We start from the raw sequence: 18,842 nt of genomic DNA, 5'->3' as shown, positions 1-18,842 counted from the left end.
AAATATATACTGCTTATTGTAGCTAAATTGAATTGTACCATCTGGCTGCCAGTGTTTCGACTGGCACTTATGAGTCCAATAAAACCTTGTAGTGACCTTGTGCCCCACTGACTGTCTACTGGGATTTAATAACTGGCTGTGCTGTTTATTTATTTATTTTTTAAGGGAGAGTGGGAAGCGTCAGCGTGAACGTGATAGACGCCTAGAACAGTGAATAAAATATAAACATACAACAGGCGAAATGTAACATTAATCTGTGCGGCACAGTGGAGCCTCACACACCTCCTCCTGTAGGCTCTTGAATCACGTGACAGCATATAGAACCAAAATGGCCGCTGTTGTATTTTGACGTGTAATAGCTAGCAACTTTTCTTTTTGTTTAATTCTGGATAGAAAACTAGCAAACGATAGACTTTTTTGGAGGGGCTGTATCTTGCCATCTTTCACACAGCGGTGTCCAAGTTTTTTTTTTAAAAAAAATCTGAAGACAATCCAGACTGACACATATATTAGTTAAAGGAGTTAGACTATGCATATTTAGCTCTTCTACAGGCTAGCTGGCTAGCTGGCACACACTGAAACAGTTGAAAGTGAAATAGCTGGCTAACTTAGCTGCGATGGAGGAGTTGAGCGCAGATGAGGTAAGATACGAATGGAAAAACCGAGAATTGACATATTTGTATTTTTTTTTACTAACGCTACAATCTACTTCCCTTCCTTTCAAATGATCTTACTAGCCTGCGTGCTATTACTGCTAGCTACAAGGCTATCATAGTCTTTACTGAAGAAAAGCATCCGCGATAAAATCCTCACATTAACATATATTTATATAAGTATGTGTTACATAGCACGAACCATGACAGGTTTATTAATGTTATTTAATCCGTTAATATATTGGAATAAAGGAACAAGAAGCGGATGTGGGTCAAATGTTTCTGTCATCGCCAGTTCGTGAATTTAATGTAGTCGGAGCACAATGCTAACTAGCCAGCTAACGTAACAGTTAAGGCTAGAGGCTGTGCACGGGTAACACTGTTTTCAATTGAAAAAACAAACAAACGAATGCATGTAAATATACTGAATCATTTTTCATTTTGTACATGTTACATTTTTCCCGAGTTGATTTGACATCTTCCTCTTTTTGCGCCAAGCTAGCTGACATTTGCTAACGTTGTTTTGCTAACAGCCAAAAAAAAAAAAAATTAGCCTACGAGACGACTCAGCATAAAAAACACACCGGGCCACCATTGTGTAAGCTACTGTGGGCCGAATATGTGGCCACTGGGCCATTCCTCTTGAATCACACACACAACCTTTTTACAAAGTGTTATTTCATTGTCTCGCTGTTGTGTCTGCATTTAGCTACTCGATCAACTCGAGTGTGCAGTTGACGTATTACTACTGTTTAACCCTCCAGCTGAGTTGTGACGATTAGTGCACATCTGACTTTGTCCTTAATGCAGCTAGGGTTATATCCATTCGGCAAGACTTGAATTTAAACCATTGTACTACAAACCCGATGAATGAAAACCGATCACTAATTGTCTTAAGATGGATAAAGTCAAAGTGAATATATCGCCTTATATTTCGTTTGTTGTCAGGTCTGATTGTGCTAATCAGTTATCCAGATTAAAATATGGCTGATTACTATTATCATAAATACAGATTTCCACAGCCCTGTCATACATATATGCACATATGCAAGCACATATTATATAGGGCTGTACAGTGAATATGTAAAGTAAATAAACTATATTTGGTGTAGTACCTTTCACAGAGCAAGGTCATAAAGTGCTTCACAAGAGAAAAAATGTTAAAAATTAGACCATGAAAACAGTAAAAAAAAAAAAACAACAACCAAACAATTCAACACAAGCAGTAAAAGACCTTATAAACACACAGAATTACAAACACCAGACAGCTCGAGGTGAGACAAAGGCCAGTTTGAATAAATGAGTATTCAGTTTATTTTTAAAGGTGTCAACAGAGACCACAGATCGACGTCTATAGGAAGAGCGTCCCACAGTGTCAAAGCCACAGCTTCAAAAGGCACGATCACCTTTTGTAAAGTGTGGGTATATTTGTTCTAGATTCGCAGAAGACGTCTAGCACGACTGGCAGGGGGACAGACGTCACAGCCTTGCACCCCTCTCAGCACACCCCTGACATCCCCACAGAGAGAGACTCCACCTGGACCCCTCCCTGGATCCTCAGGTGCCGCACCCCAGCCCCTGCCACCAGCTGCCTCTCAATCATTGGGGCTTAATGTTCACAGTGGTACCCCTGCCACATCCCCTATGGGCACCTCTGGTAAGACCTGAATGAGAAGTACCAGGATGCGTTTAGCCTGTTTTTAACAATCAGTGTTATTGAAGTAGATTTGGTTGGATTGTGTGTTTTAGGTTTTGACGTCAACAGATCAGGGTCTAGTCAGCTTTCTCCAGTTGTTGCCACAGTTATCGTTGTTGACTTCTTGTGTGATCTATAACCTAAACCTTATCATCCTACCGAAACGGTCCTGTGACACATTGTCTGAAGCGTAGCTGGAAGGTGATATGAGTTTGAGAGCCACACTGAAAGGGACCTTTTATATTTTTGACCTCGATATTTGAACAGCAAGAAGCAAACATGCACCCTGAATGACATCAACACGAACAGCAGCAGCTTGCTGTGATCACCAGCGTCCCTGTTTGACATCGAGCGTAGGCCCTGCTGTACAGAGTGAGAATTGATGCTTTCACCCATGCACTGCTCTAGAAAATGTACTAGCGAGCCTTGTATGACAGTCTCCTGGCATTGTTTGTTGGTATGCATTGATGTGGTGTTGTTACTATACAAGGCTGCCTTTTTAGGACTGCTTTACAATTGTACTTCGCACAATTGGTTAATATTTTTGAATTTATTCTCGGCAGTTACACAAACCTTTGTTGCATGTCAATGTATTTATGAATATTCTCCCTGATGCTACCTCTGTTTACAGTGTTTTCGTTTATTTGACTTAACAGTTACTAATGATGGATGATTGTTGTGTAACCAGGAGAGAGTTGTTAATTCCAGCCCTTCATCCACAGTAAGATCCTTGGTGTTAATCAGCTTTCTCTCTACCTGTGTGCGGTAATCAGGGCTCGTAACGGTATGGCGCACCACGTTGAGCTTAAAAACACCAATTTGAGCCTTTGCTGAAGCCAGTGTAGCTAAACAGTTGGTTTTTCTCCAAAGAATAGTCCCGACATGAAATGTAAAACTTGATAGAGCTGTTGCATCATGTCTAATCTATATACTGTTCTTGGTTCTTACGTAATTGTTCGGGGTGCCCTTTGGGGATGTGATCAGTTTGAAAAGGCAGTAAACACTTCAGCTCCACTGTTTATTCACACTGGAGACTGGTGTCAGTTTGATTTAATAGCAACAACAATAATGACAATAAACACAGTATTACTACAATACTATACTGTACATAAACTAAATTAGATGCATTAAAGCAGGATGAAATTGAATTAAAAACCAGGTGGGACATAACACAATAAAACCCAAGGCCAAATAGTAAAGAGTAAAAATATAAATAGGCCTTCATATTTAAGTTTTTAGAGGAGACATAACCGTCTCTGGTAGGTTTCTGAAGTCTGCCTTCGATCGCAGATGATCGAGCTGTTTAGACTTATAGAACAACCTGAGAAGCATTTACTGCACATTCATATGGAGTCAAACTGTGTGAAACCTATTTTGTATCCTGCACCACGATATATATCACCTATTCCAGAATCAAAAAGTAAAATGCTCATAAATACCTCAATCAAAATGTTACGACATGTAACACGTTACATTATTTGTTTTTGGTGCTTTAGAGGTGCTCAGGTGATGTGTTTTTGCTTCTGCAGGGGTGGCATATGGTAGTCAAAGCAGCGAGGGCGTGAGCTCCCTCTCCAGCTCCCCCTCCAACAGCCTTGAGACACAGTCCCAGAGTTTGTCCCGATCGCAGAGCATGGACATCGACACTGCCTCCTGTGAAAAGAGGTGAGAGTTTTTCCTCGCACACGGCACATTGTACCGCCTTGTTCCAAGGCTTTAAAAACACAGTGAATGAAATGAAACATGAATGAAATATTATGAGTCTTAAATCCTTTAATCCTGTAGATTTGATAGGTGGCTGTTAAAATATATGTAGTTTTCTTCTTCAATTATGTCAGCTACCGTAGATCCCTCTGGTGGCAAGTGTTTCACATCAAAAGGTGTGTTGCTCAGTAATGTGCTGAATATCAGTGGTCGCTTTTACATAAAAGCGTAACATTAATGAATAGTGACTTGTTCCTTTTTGAAGTTACTTCAGAAAGTTTTTTTTCTCTCTTGATTGATTGTAGCAAACTAATGAAAACCATAGTGTTTCACAGCATGGCCTCATTTCGGTTTTTGCTCTTTCAAGACACATGTGACACTTCGCATTGAGCCTCGAGTGTTTACATGGTCTCATCGGGGATGAAGAGACTTCCTAATCACTGTGCCTCTGTTTTATTCCAGCATGTCCCAGGTGGATGTGGACTCAGGGATAGAGAACATGGAGGTGGAGGACAGCGACCGCAGGGAGAAGAGGAACTTGACTGAAAAGGTAACCGGCAGCAGAGAACATTACTCAGCACTCGGGGTCTTTTTATCTTTAATTAATTACTTAGCCTGCTTGACTTTGATCACGTCCCACTAGAGATCAAGCGTGTTTTTGAAATTAGGCAACAAAAGGGTGTGTGAGTGATCTGTGTGTTTACTGGAAGGTAGTTTGGGACTTTCCGTTGACGCTCTTCTTGGTTTCATTTTCACTTATATTAACACACAGATTAGGGCTGCAACTAACTGTTATTTTAATTATCTATTTTAATCTAATACCTGTCACTTGATAGACCAGAGTGATCATGAGATAATGAGTATTATGAGTATCTACTTTATTTGGCTTTTACGCGTTTAATTGCACTAGACTGTGATCAAACTTCTGCTGTCGTCCTCCTTTGTCTGCACCTCAGGAAACCTCTGCAAACTCAGATGTCTCAGAAGAACAGGCTCTGCAGCTCGTTTGTAAGATCCTCCGCGTATCGTGGAAGGAGCAGGATAGAGATGTCATCTTTCTCCCTTCACTGGCTGCAGAGTTTCAGCAGAACCCTAAAGATGGTACGTCTTTATCTGTGTCAACATGCTGAATGACCCGGCGCTCTGAAAAGGCAAAGTTTTGTTCACAACCGACAGATTTCAGCATTTGATAACTAGGCTGTTATCGATCGTTTCTCCTGTAGCATACTCTGACTTCAAAGACCTGATCGGCCAGATCCTGATGGAGGTCTTAATGATGTCCACTCAGTCACGTGTGCACAACCCCTTCGCCAGCTTGACCGCCACCTCTCAGCCAATTGCAGCAGCCAAATCCCCCGACCACCATCTGACGCTGGTGCAGCCCTCCAGCCAAGGTGGCAGCCCTATGGGCCCCGGTGCAGGGTCCTTTGGAGCCAGCTCTCTGTCCAGGCAAGTACCCCGACTCAGTATTATGAGCTCTGACAAAATAACCTCCAGAGACATATCAAGGCTCTGGATCGGTCACCCCCACTTCTCCTCAAAAGTGTACTTGATTGATCTTTAATAATGTGATTTGAAACTGACGTGTTTTTCCGCCCTAGTTTTTCAGATTTTGCTTTGATAAATTATTTTTTAAAATTTTTTTCTTCTCGATGAAGTTTTGCCAATCATCATCTCATCAATGTTGTCCACAGTCTGTATGGGTGTGGTAGCCCTCACCCAATGGCTCTGGACGCAGCCAAGAGGACCTCCCCATCTCTCCCCACCCCTGCTACACCTTCTGCACCCTCTACACCCTCTACCCCACAATTTATTGTTCCACCCAGCCCACCCACCACCGCTACTCCGAGACACGCTCTCAATCCTCCATCTGCCCCCATGCCCATCTCCCAGCGCTATCGTCCTTACTCTGTCACCTCTCCTTGGGGGGCACTTTCCCCATCGAGCCCAGGCCACAGAGGATTCAGTTTCTTTGGACCCCCTCCCGGCTCCGCTGGGCCCTCTGTTCCTCCCAATACCCCGGTCCCTCTGCCACCACCTAGCCCCCAGTCCCTCCCCCTGAGCTCACCTGTAGCTCGCAGCCAACCCTCCTCCACACCCCTTCCTATGGTGCCCCCTTCTCCCAGATCGAACACCCGACAGGCTGCCTTTGCTGCCAGGATCCCGCCGTCTAGGTATCTCATCTGCCATTTGCATGTCAGTGTGTGGTGCACACGCAAACAACAATACTAAAAGCTTGACTTTTTGTGTCCCACCAGACTTGAGGTTGGGTGTGACCCAAAAGTCTTCAAACTAAATCAGTGGTCAGATCATTTTTATCTACATTAATTCTTATATAAACTTCCATTTCATGCAGCCAGTTCTCATCTTAACAGGCTTATAATAATCTCAACTGAGTTAGATTTAAACTGCTAGTCGGAGGTTGCTAAACAACCTGATTTTTATACATTTCTATATTTTTAAGTCTTAAGTTAAAATGAAATAAACAGTTCCAGCATCAGTTTAAAAAATATGCAGTATGTCATCAGTTACAAATGATTAAGATCTAAGGAAACTGAAATAAAATATTATCAAGCACTTTATAGTCCATATATTTTCATTGAATTTTCAATTACATTACTTTAGATTTAACAGCATTATCGTAGTATTAAGGATGCTTGTTGCTTACATGTGTCATGTTACAAAGCCTAACCCTTTTGCAAATAACTAATAACCAGTTTAACAAACATGTTTTATAGGTAATACATTGCTTTAAAATTCTCAAGCAAATAATAATAAAAAAAAAAAAACAGCTTACTCCTCTTTGCATTGGCTTGCTCAAGACAAGCTTCATGAGTGATGGTGACTCAGCTGAGTTATCAGTTGAAAAAATGTTCTGACAGTGTGTTAAAGCAGCAGACAAAATGGCATTAATGAATATTTTAAAAAAAAGCACAAGAAGTGGTCTTCAAGCAGGCATGCAACCCTCTAGCGTTCTCTCCGTACTGCTTCCTTCTTCCCTGTCCGGTTTTCTTGCGTGTTACCGCTCCACATTTGTCTTCATGTTTTTCACCTCCCCCTCTGTCTTCCCCCACTAGCACTACATCCTCTTTCTTTCTTTTTTTTTTTTTTCCCCTCCCGACCTCACTCCTTCTGTTTTTCCTCGTCATGTTAGCCCCTTGTCGTTCCTGTTGTTTGCCCTCTCTGACATGTCTCAGGACAGCAGTGATGAAGATTCTGAGGAGGAGGAGGATTTTGCGCGGGTTCAGTTTGGGTCCAGGTACACCGCTGCACGGTGTGTGTGTTTGTGTGTGCGTGCTTGCTCAGCGATGGGCCCACTGCATGCATCCAGTGGGCCCGAGAGGCTTACCACTAACGGCGCACAAACACACCAGAGCAGAGTGGTGAAAGATAAACTGACGTAGGCTCAGACGTCTTTAAGAGTGCTTAAACTGTTTTGGTCATTGGCAGTATTAGACGTAAGGTCCAGTAACTAACTTTTAGTGTATTTTGTGGCGGTAAGTATCAAATACAGTTTCTACAGAGCTTTAGAAACAACCTTGAATTCATCCACTTTCATAGTTACTGATATTACCTGCATTTCTGTTACCATCTACCTTATTAATACTGTATTTCTTAAGTCAATTCATGACCAAATGGGTCCTAATTATCGGGTAAAGTTGATTTGTTTCCATTTTTATGTACATGAATATGAGCATTTGCAGTATATGTATGTACAAGATGATCTTGCACATCCAACAGAAATGATCCTCAACCCTGACAGCGCATGTTAACTTAAAGGGACGTTTTTCCAATATCATTTAACCCATTTAGTACAGCATGAGACTGTTATGCATATGTTAGACCTGTGTCTTACTAGTTTCATGCATGGGAAGTAGGTGATTCGTGATTCTATGGACATTTGCACTGTTATTGAGTAAAGTGCATAGGTGATTTAGCGCGTTTGTTGTTGCTGTTTAGTTCAACTTGCATCTCATCTTGAAAAATTGATACAAATAAAGTTTTACATTGTTATTTAACAATGTAATCTGATGTGCTGATTTCATTTTTTTTTAGCATTGAGAACAATTGTGACTCAGGGCAGAGGTGATATTTGTACATTGCCTGTGTCTAATGGGCAAATAACAAGTGTAATGTTATTACCTCTTGAGAGTTGTTGTGCTTTGAAGCAGCTCACAGACAGGTTTGACCACTAACCGCAAATTAAAATGTCACCACATTTGTCAGTTAAATGTGGGAAGGAGAATCCTAATACCAGCTTAAAATAATTGCTGCAAGCAGCTCGTGACTATTTTATCTGAGATCTCGTTTCCTTTTCAAAAGCCAGCCACTAATGCCCTATAATATGTTTCTTTCAGGACCCTTGAAAGAGAGTTTGAGCTTGTTAACCATATATATACGTAAATGTTTGATGCTAACAGTACATCTCTCTGCTCTGTGATTGTTTTCTGTTATTTAATGAGCCCCTCTTTGTCCTTGTTCCTGTGTTTGTTTGTTTTTTTTATAGTCTTGGTGCATGTGGAGGGGGGATGTCCTGCGATTCAGCCAGCGACCGCTTCACCATTGAAGCATGCAAAGAGACAGAGATGCTGAACTACCTCATTGAGCGTTTTGACAGTGTTGGCATGGAGGAGAGGAAAGCTCCCAAGGTAGCGGTCAATCTGCAAGACAAAAATGTTTCAACAAGGCAGCCGTCTTATTCAGATGATTGACACTAATAGTATTATTTTTAATTTTATACTAAAGAAGAAAATCTATTCATACATTTAATTGAAGCATTAAGACTGATATAATTCCTGTCCTGATGACCTCACTGATAATAACAACCGAGTGTGCTACAAAACGTCCTTAAGACAGAAGAACAGCCTGTCCTTCAGAGACTAGCTGCAGGCCAGTCAGTCTGGAAATAAGTGGAGGCTTCGCTCTTCCAAGAACATTGTGATTCAGTCGGGTCTTGGAGAGAGACACCGTGTGAAATTGACAGCATACATTTTTATCACACCTTTTAACCATTTTCTCTCTCCTCCTCTCATTTCCGTTCCGCTCTCAGATGTGCAGCCAACCAAATGTCAGCCAGCTTCTCAGCAACATTCGCTCTCAGTGTATTTCCCACGTTGCCCTGGTCCTGCAAGGCACCCTGACCCAGCCTCGGTAAGCAAGCCCGCAAGATGACGTGGCAATCTTTGGGTTATTTATTTATTTATTATATCTGTCATTATGTTTGTGTACGTTCTGTTCCTTTTCCTTCCTTTTTCTGGGTCTCCATAGCAACTACTCTTTCACCTTCCCTTCAGACACACGATTTATTTATTTCTTTTCGGTTCAATTCTTCTTCTGTCTGTCTGTTACATGTAGGAGCCCTCTCCATCAGTCTCTGCTGGTACCTTATATGCTGTGTCGGAACCTCCCATACGGCTTTATTCAGGAACTGGTGCGCATTACCCACCAGGAGGAAGAAGTGTTCAGACAGGTGGGTTTAAGTATGTGTGATACCACGTTTTAGAGCGAACACGCTAAAACACCTTCACGGTGATGAAGAAATCGCAATAAAAATACACAATTGAGTTTTTTTCTGTGAGCTGAAAACATATTTACAATAGTTGAGCTGACACTGATGAATGACAGGTTTGCTATCTTGTTTTTTTTTCAGATCTTCATTCCTATCCTTCATGGGCTGGCTCTTGCAGTGAAAGAATGTTCCTTTGACAGCGACAACTTTAAATTCCCCCTCATGGTAAGGAGATGTCGTCCTGGCCCGACCTGTAGTAATAGGCAGGAGATCAGAATGAATGTAGTTGCATTGACAGGGGATATACAGATACACATCAGGGCTTAATGAGTTGTTGGTAGCCTGTCAGACAGCCTCAGACAGTCTGATCTTAAATCAGATAATCTCTAACTTGCAATTGTTACCCATCAAAGTCAAGCAAAAACAATATGTATTGTTCCGGGGTTATTTAAGTACATGTTACCATCTTACCTGATTTCCTTGTGAATAAAACATGATCTGGATTTAAGATTTGTTTCAATTGTGTTTTGTTTGTTTTTACAGGCATTAGCTGAGCTTTGTGAAATCAAGTTTGGAAAAACTCACCCAGTGTGCAGTTTGGTAAGTAAACAGTTGGTCAGCCAACGTTATATTATGGCACTTGAGTGTTCATCATTATGTCTTCATGGCTCATTTATTAAGGCTTATTTCTCAAGTCACCAAACAATTTAATTTCATCCCGTATTTCCCTCAGACATGACCGCCTATTGTCTTTGTTGTTTATACTCTCCTCATACTTTCATTTTCAATTGACATCAGTACAGAGAAATGTGCTCTACTTACTTCTAATCATGACACAAATACTTTTCCCTGTTCCAAAGACGAAGTAAATTCCCCTTTGCATGGGAGAGGACTTTCCCTTTATCTAGCAACTTAAAAATGTCAAATCAGAGTTCACAACACATTCGTGAGTCCAACACCGCTCACATATGTGTTGCGCTTTGTTTCTTCGCTTTGTGAACGTTTGAGCTGTGAGCTGAATGATATATGTGCAGAGTTTTGCACACGAAGGCTGTTTTCACGTTCATCTGCTGAAGTGGAAAGTTTCTCTGTGCTCACCTTAAATCTTAGTTTAAGACGTGCACCTACAAGCATGATTTGTGATATCACAGCTTGCTCTTAAGGCGGTCGTGGTCCAGTTTGGAAATTGCACAAGTGTGATGTGGAAACTTCAAGCCTCCAGTGCACAAACATTGAGAACGGACTTTTCAGGAGTAGGAGACATCTTGTGTCCAGCAGTTAAACGTTTGATAAAAAAATATTTGCCTTTTCATATATTCTGTATTTTTCAACGGGGAAGAAGAATTATATTATCAGTATCTGCTGTGAAAAAGCACAGCAAACACAAATAATTATTCAATACAGAGTATTTATATTTGTCTTAAACATGTCTAGAGGGGATCTTTATGTTTATATTAAGCTAATTTAGTTGCTTGGCAACTGTGTGTTAATGAATCCGTTTCATAACTACTGCATATTCATCTCAAGCCACATTTAGGCTTTTAGCTTCACTTACTGGTTTGAGTTATAAGTTACCATGGTTGTGGATGAAAGACGTATAGTGTTTTACGGTGGAGGTTGGGACAAGTAAAACAGTCCTGTGAATGATAATGAATTGCTGACACATGAACCCATCTATCCTCCTGTGTAATATGTGTGTCTGTCATGGCTCCTGTGTGCAGGTAACGTCGCTGCCTCTATGGTGTCCCAAACCTCTGAGCCCTGGTTGTGGCAGAGAGATCCAGAGACTGTCCTACCTGGGAGCCTTCTTCAACCTCTCTGTGTTTGCTGAGGATGATGTGAGTCACACTGCTGATGTTCACTCAGCTCTGTCTGTTCTTTTATATTCTTGACTTAGTAGCATCAAATACCGGTCAAACTGCAGAACATTCTCTACTTGAAGGTCCTGCTAAAAATTGTCAGAGAATGAAGAACAACTGGCAAGATGTTTAATGTACAGATCATTTTTATGACTGAACTCAATGCTTTTCTTTTCCTGTAGACCAAAGTAGGAGACAAGTATTTCTCTGGCCCAGCCATCACCATGGAGAACACGCGAGTGGTCAGCCAGTCCTTGCAGCACTATCTGGAGTCAGCAAGGGTGAGTCTCCGCTTCATACTGTTTTTTTATTTCATAGCAATGCTTTTGTATCAGTATAAAGGAATGTGTTAAAATATTTTTTTCCATCTTTTGCAGGGTGACCTGTTCAAAGTTCTTCATAACATCCTACTAAATGGAGAGACACGCGAGTTAGCTCTTAATTACATGGCAGCTTTAGTCAACTACAATGTGAAGAAGGCCCAGATGCAGGTGAGTTTCAGAAGTTCACATTCAACAAAAATAGAAATATAAAAAAATATAAATATTTTGTACTAAAAAATATGTTTGACATTTGAAATAAGTATATAAAATTCAGACATTGTGTCTTATTTAGTGGGACTTAGTGTACTTGTCACTAACACCGCCAAATGTCAGTTTTTTTTGCAGAATTGTTGTCACGTTCAGGTTGCATCTACAGCTTTTGAACATTAATATTCACCCTCCTTTTCTTCCAGACGGATGACAAGCTGGTGTCAACAGACGGCTTTATGCTCAACTTCTTATGGGTGCTGCAACAGTTGAGCATGAAGATCAAGCTGGAGACGGTGGACCCCTACTACATTTTCCACCCACGGTGTCGCCTTGTAGTCAGCCTGGAGGAGACGCGTCTGAAGGCCACTATGGAGGAGCTCAAGAGCTGGCTGACTGAACTGCGTAAGTTGCCCTGAATGAAAATGATTTTTGATTGTGAGGGGTCTGGGCAAAATCATAATTAGTTTTTATAAAGTGATTTTGTGTTAAAGTTTGAAATGAGTCTTTTTGAGCCTTAAACTGCTGCCATTTTCAGAAATCTGTTGATTGCATATAAAGGAGCCATTTTGCATACTTATTAGTTCTCAGTGATTCATCAGTTTGCCAGATATGTGAGTTTTATCAGATGTGATCCAATTAATCACAGATGATTCATTCCTTGTGTACTTTCTCTGTTCCTTCTACCTCTAACTTATTTGCAATCATCTACAAGAATTGAAATGATTCATAAAAACCTTTGGCACATGACTCACTAACATAAGTTTGTATAGGCAGTTAAACTGATAAATGGTCCTGGCAGACTGTTCTGACCGATGGTGCTTGTTTCCATATTGGAAATCATGAATTTGATCTGTTCACATGGACAGATGAAGACCCCGCCAAGTTCTCCGAACCCAAGTTCCCCACCGAGTGTTTCTTCTTGACGCTGCACACCCACCATTTGTCCATCCTGCCTGGCTGCAGGCGCTACATCCGCAGGTTGCGGGCCATCCGTGAACTCAACAGGTACACATAAACACATACACATGGGTAATAATTATAGCATGCTCAGTTTTTTTTTTTTTTTGTATTAATAGTGTTGTTTCCCATGTTAGGACTGTAGAGGAGCTGAAAAACAGTGAAAGCCAATGGAAAGACTCTCCCCTGGCCAGCAGACACAGAGAGATGCTCAAGCGATGCAAAACCCAGCTCAAGGTCTGTTTAACATCCTTGCGGATGCAGCAACTCTCTCTCCTTCTTTGACTGATTAAACCTTGGACACTGTACAGGTGCAGATACGCAGAGACTCATTTCTCAGTTTACTGTATCTGGATATTAGAGGTGTTGTGTCCCGGACTATCGTTAAACGCTGAAACATGCAGAATTCTGCGATAGAGCATATTTACAGAGATGTGATCCTTATCCTGTGTGACTTTGTCCTGTCAGAAACTGGTGCGAGCCAAAGCTTGTGCTGACGTGGGCCTTCTGGATGAGAACCTGCTCCGCAGATGTCTGCAGTTCTACAGCACAGTCATTCAGCTCATTCTTCGCATGGTGGACCCTGCCTACCCCAAGTGAGTCGGCCTGCCACTGACAAAATATTTTGCTGTTTGTTGTGATATTGATGTAAATGGAACAGATGTGGCATCACACACACACACACAAAAGGGCATTTTTTAAAATTTGTGCTGTCTGTCATGCTGTTTCACTTCAGAATATATTATAAATCAAGATGTAAGTATCATGTTTATTCCTTCATCCCTTTCGCAGCATCACTCTGCCACTGAACCCTGAGATTCCCAAAAGCTTTGCTGCTCTCCCCGAGTTCTACATTGAAGATGTGGCTGAGTTTTTGCTTTTTGTCGTGCAGTAAGTTCACAGTTCAGTCTTACACATTTTTCTCATTGGTCATGTCTTAGCAAAGGATTTCCTATGAATGGGAGCAATAAAATGTTCACACCTCAACATCTCTGTTTAAAGAAATTATACTATAAAAGAAAAATATAGATCTAAAATGTAGAGACAAAATTTGGACACAAGTGATGTTTCTTAATCCACAACATGTGATGTATTTGGTTCCTTGTGCCCTAAATCAGTTTCAGCTTCATACAAAAGTTAAACCGAGTGTTTCAATGTAAGCAGTTTTCAGTGTTGCTTGTTTCATCCCTTCCTCCTTTCTTCCAGGTATTCTCCCCAGGTTTTATATGAGCCATGTGTCCAAGACATTGTCACCTTTTTGGTGGTGTTCATCTGCAGTCAAAACTACATCAGGAACCCCTACCTTATCGCCAAGTTGGTGGAGGTGCTGTTTGTCACCAACCCTGCTGTACAGCCTCGCACTCAGCGATTCTCTGAAATGATGGAGAACCACCCGTTGTCTGTCAAACAGCTGGTCCCTGCCCTCATGAAGTTCTACACTGGTGAGTTTTACTGAACACTGTTATTTTGAGCTGCTGTAGTAGTAAATGGGATATACTTTAGATTGTCTGAAATCTATCTTTCTCTTTTTCACTTTAAAAAAACGTTCCTCTCTTGTCAGATGTTGAGCATACCGGTGCCACCAGCGAGTTCTACGATAAGTTCACTATACGGTACCATATCAGCACTATCTTCAAGAGTCTGTGGCAAAACATTGCCCACCATGGCACCTTCATGGAGGAGTTCAAGTGAGTTTGATTTCAAGGCACAGTTTTGGTCCAGACAAAAAAACGAAACAATTTAAGTTTGAGTCAGTGTCTGTCTAACTCGGATCAGTTCCAACCTGACCTCCTCGTCTGTCTTATTTCCTGCTTACTCCCCTTTAGCTCTGGCAAGCAGTTTGTGCGCTACATCAACATGCTGATTAACGACACCACCTTCTTGTTAGACGAGAGCCTTGAGTCCCTGAAGCGTATCCATGAAGTTCAAGAAGAGATGAAGAATAAGGAGCAGTGGGATCAGCTGCCAAGGGTTAGTGCTCGCCTCAGTAGGGTTTCATATTTATTTACCATTTATTCAGACAAAGCTGTCATGTTTAAGCCTAAATTATTTCAGCAAAGTAACACAGAATCAAAGCAATAAAAACCTGCTGTGACTCAAAATGCCAAAACGTTTAAGGAAGGAGACAAGTTTGAACTTGTATCACTGTAACTCGATCAGAGTCTTGTGCTCAGTCATGAAACTTGAGCAGAAGGTAACTGGTGCAGAATAAACCAGAATAATATTGTTTATGTGTTTTCCTGCTAACTTACAGGAGCAGCAGCAGAGCCGCCAGTCCCAGCTGACTCAGGATGAGCGAGTGTCTCGCTCCTATCTGGCCCTGGCCACAGAGACGGTTGAAATGTTCCACATCCTCACCAAGCAGGTCCAGAAGCCTTTCCTCAGGCCTGTAAGTGTTGCTTCCCCTCTACAACATTTTGAGACATGGTCACACTTGCACTTGATATATTCTCTGTGCTATAAGAGGAAACGTACTCTCTATAAGAAGCTACTCTTAACAACGCCGTCTTCTTCATACAGGAGCTGGGGCCTCGTTTAGCTGCCATGCTAAACTTTAACCTCCAGCAGCTCTGTGGGCCCAAGTGTCGGGACCTGAAGGTGGAGAACCCCGAGAAGTACGGCTTTGAGCCCAAGAAGCTCTTAGACCAGCTGACTGACATCTACCTGCAGCTAGACTGTGCCCGCTTTGCTAAAGCAATTGCAGATGACCAGGTTGGCACTGATCGAGATAAAATTTGCAAATCATTGCAGATAGAGCATTTTCACTCTAGATGTAGAAGCTTTAGTTGGTGTAATATATAGTTGGTGACTGCAATGAGAAAACACAAGTTGGAGTTTGTTATGATGAATATTAGTCATGAGAAAAGGCTGCAGGCAGTTGTGGTAGATCATCACAGTCATGGTCTCAACGCCTGCAAGACATCAGCATGAGTTCTCTATTGTACCTTGTGAATGTAATACAGTGTTTCATCCTGACTGTGTTTTAAGTCTCGAATTATGATGACAATAACACACAGTGAAGGCACCGAATACCAGCATCATCCCAAAGAGACTGCTCTAATAAATTTCCCCTGTTTTTGGTCTCTGTGCAGCGATCGTACAGCCGAGAGCTCTTTGAAGAGGTGATCTCAAAGATGAGGAAGGCTGGTATTAAATCCTCCATAGCCATTGAAAAATTCAAGCTGCTATCTGAGAAGGTGGAGGAAATAGTCGCCAAGAACTCCCAGTCTGAAATGGACTACAGTGATGCACCTGATGAGTTCAAAGGTTTGTGTGTGTGTCTGTGTTGAAGCAGCATAACTGCAACTTTTACATCTGTATATCCAGTTAGAGGTAAATTGACTCGAGGAGCACTGCAGACTCTTCTGTACTCAAGCCCCACATTTCTTATTTTTCTGTGTGGTTCTCAATATTACAGAGCCCCCAGCTTATTTAGATAATGAGTTTAAACATCTCCTAGTCTTAAAAAGATGTTAAAAATGTAATGTCTTGTTGAGGGTTTATCATGATGAAATCTCATGATGTATTGTAAAGAATAGCCACATTGAAAAAAAATGTAATAACTCTGCTTCTTGTAGCTTCTTGTGTCTTAAAATACAGATTTAAAATAGAAGTTGTAAAGTTTAAATGAAACAAAAGTTTTCTTGTGATTACTGTACTGAACACTCAGTAACACGATTCATTTATTTTTTTTGCTCCAAGTAGAAAAAAGTCACTTGCTTCGAAATCTGGTGTGACCTCAGGTCAGCCAGTGCAGACAGACAGGATCTTCAGCAGCCTCTGTCACTGTTGAATTCCAGACATTTGCAGGGGATTTTTGCAGCTCATGGAGGTCATATAGACAGCTTAGAGCAAGGCTATCCTATAACCACACACTTAATATAATCTAGAAAGTGAACGTGGCCCACATACCTCCTTTGATTCCCAGATACGCCAGCCAACCCACCACAGTCGACGGGAGTGTGCCGTACAAGAGGCTGAGGTGTCGGCTTTCTGTGCGGTTAGAATCTTCCAGGCCAAGGTTTTATTTTAGTAACGCACAAGTCCTGCTGGAACAACCCTGTGACATTTCAATATGGGGCACACCCCTAATCGAATGCTCTTAATGAGTATTTTTTGGATGTTTTCTTTACTGGTGTTTTGATAGGTGCACCAATATTTCTGTCGTAAACACATTCACACTCGACACATGTCACCGGCTCACACGATCATGTGTTTGCTACATGGATGTATAGCTTGCTCTCACTGTGATGAAACAAAGTTGCCAGTGCTGTGTGTGTGTGTGCATGTTGATCCTTTTGTGAGAATGTCATGTGACTGTGTTATAACAGACCCTCTGATGGACACGCTGATGACTGACCCTGTGATTCTGCCTTCGGGGAACATCATGGATCGATCCATCATCCTGCGCCACCTGCTCAACTCCCCCACTGATCCCTTCAACAGGCAGCCTCTCACAGAGAGCATGCTGGAGTCAGGTAACCACACCATCATGACTTTTTCACCAATAATTACATGTAAAGCGAGAGTTTCTGTTCAAGGTAGGCATGCAATAAAGAGCTTACTAGAAACAGCAAAGCAATTATCTAGTTTTAGATTCAAGGCAAGCGATTTCAGGACACTAAATGTCAAATTAAATTACCACTTGATAGATTATGAATGTTACTATGCGTCTCCTCACAGTCTGTTGTTAATTTTACAGTCCCTGAACTAAAGGAGAGGATCCATGCGTGGATGAGAGAGAAACAGGGCGGACGGCCTCTGTAAGGACTTCATGTCACCAACGTCTGGCCCCCCAGCCATCATTAAGGGATCTGTCCAAATCGCCTGAATTCAGTGTCACTGCTACCGACGACGACAAAAACATTTTTGAATGGAAAAAAAAAAAAGGAGACCTGATTTGATTTTTATTCGCATTTACCCTTTTTGTCTCAAACCATTATCATGGTTCTAAAAACAAAACATAATAAAGTTAAGACGTTTAAGTTTTTTCTCATGAGTTTGTGTATATATATATCAAAATATATACATATATTTAACAAGAGTTAGTTGATGCATTATAATGCTGCAAGAATAAGTTTCCACCACCAACAGGTTTACCAGCGAGGTGCAAACAGTCACTTCATTGATCATTTTACTTTACAGTTCTCATTTGTTTTGTCATAATGTGTATGTTGGCTTCATTAAAGACTTCTAATTATTTGAGGGAGAGGGGGAGGGCAATACATTTGGGAGAGTTGGGGTGGGTTCTGATAAAATTGCTAGCCCTGAGTTCTTATGATCAAGACTGTGACAATGACAAACTTGAGTCCGTATAATGTATGCTGGTGTCCCAGAGCTAACAAACACATGCACAGTTTGTGCTTGTTGTAGGCGGAGTTCAGAACTGGGAGTATCCATAAAGGATGTAGCTTAACGTAAACTAATCCTAAATGTCAGCTTCCTTTTGAGTACAGTAGGAAGTTAAGCAGTGGTTTACCAAAATACAGTATGTTCAGTTCCTTTTTAGTCACATTTTTCCTTGCTGACTTTGATAGACTGAATTTACTTCTTGTGTGTGTGCATGGCCTCAAGCCCAGAACCTCCTCAAAGCGCCTCATGGACAAATAACCCTCTTTTAGGCAAAGTGGAAGGAACATGAGAGAATGTACTGTAGCATGACCACCAGAAACATCGTTGTAGGAGCACACCATTAAAAGTCTGTTCAGAACCACTGACATCTCACCTCAAGATGATCTCTTTCAAGTCGCACTGTACCTAACTTGACCTTGCTGACCTTAACTGTACAGGAAATGGATTTCCTTTAACCACATACCTGTTTTGGAAGCTAGGATTTTGAACTGAAATAAATGATGATGCACATTATTTCATTACTCGTCATTGTTTTGTCCCAATATTGATGTCGTAGTGGTTTTGATTGGGCCTTCGGTT

The 18,842-nt window shown here is 41.4% G+C and overlaps 1 protein-coding gene across 3 annotated transcripts; it reads left to right on the top strand.

The window, feature by feature from the left end:
• Positions 1-281: 281 nt before the first annotated feature.
• Positions 282-18,776, top strand: ube4b (ubiquitination factor E4B, UFD2 homolog (S. cerevisiae)). Of its 3 annotated transcripts, none has more exons than XM_042409402.1 (28): positions 282-641; positions 2,091-2,214; positions 3,879-4,014; positions 4,516-4,603; positions 5,010-5,154; positions 5,277-5,502; positions 5,748-6,227; positions 8,561-8,702; positions 9,104-9,204; positions 9,409-9,523; positions 9,704-9,787; positions 10,106-10,162; positions 11,284-11,400; positions 11,604-11,702; positions 11,799-11,912; positions 12,158-12,356; positions 12,821-12,959; positions 13,049-13,148; positions 13,380-13,507; positions 13,704-13,802; positions 14,118-14,353; positions 14,473-14,599; positions 14,738-14,882; positions 15,166-15,300; positions 15,432-15,623; positions 16,004-16,178; positions 17,243-17,389; positions 17,614-18,776. In XM_042409402.1, exons 1-28 carry the CDS (start codon positions 618-620, stop codon positions 17,676-17,678), a joined length of 3,939 nt encoding a protein of 1,312 aa, XP_042265336.1. In that variant the 5' UTR covers positions 282-617; the 3' UTR covers positions 17,679-18,776. The 3 variants fall into 3 exon arrangements, with proteins under 3 accessions (XP_042265336.1, XP_042265335.1, XP_042265338.1); XM_042409401.1 differs by having other exon boundaries at positions 2,091-2,310; XM_042409404.1 differs by lacking the exon at positions 5,748-6,227 and having other exon boundaries at positions 286-641; positions 2,091-2,310.
• The last annotated feature ends 66 nt before the right edge of the window (positions 18,777-18,842 follow it).

The sequence above is a fragment of the Thunnus maccoyii genome, chromosome 4 (genome assembly GCF_910596095.1).
Source record: "Thunnus maccoyii chromosome 4, fThuMac1.1, whole genome shotgun sequence".
In the NCBI taxonomy this organism is placed as follows: domain Eukaryota; kingdom Metazoa; phylum Chordata; class Actinopteri; order Scombriformes; family Scombridae; genus Thunnus; species Thunnus maccoyii.
Note: the sequence above shows the minus strand (reverse complement) of the source record. Positions and strands in the feature narration are given on the sequence as shown.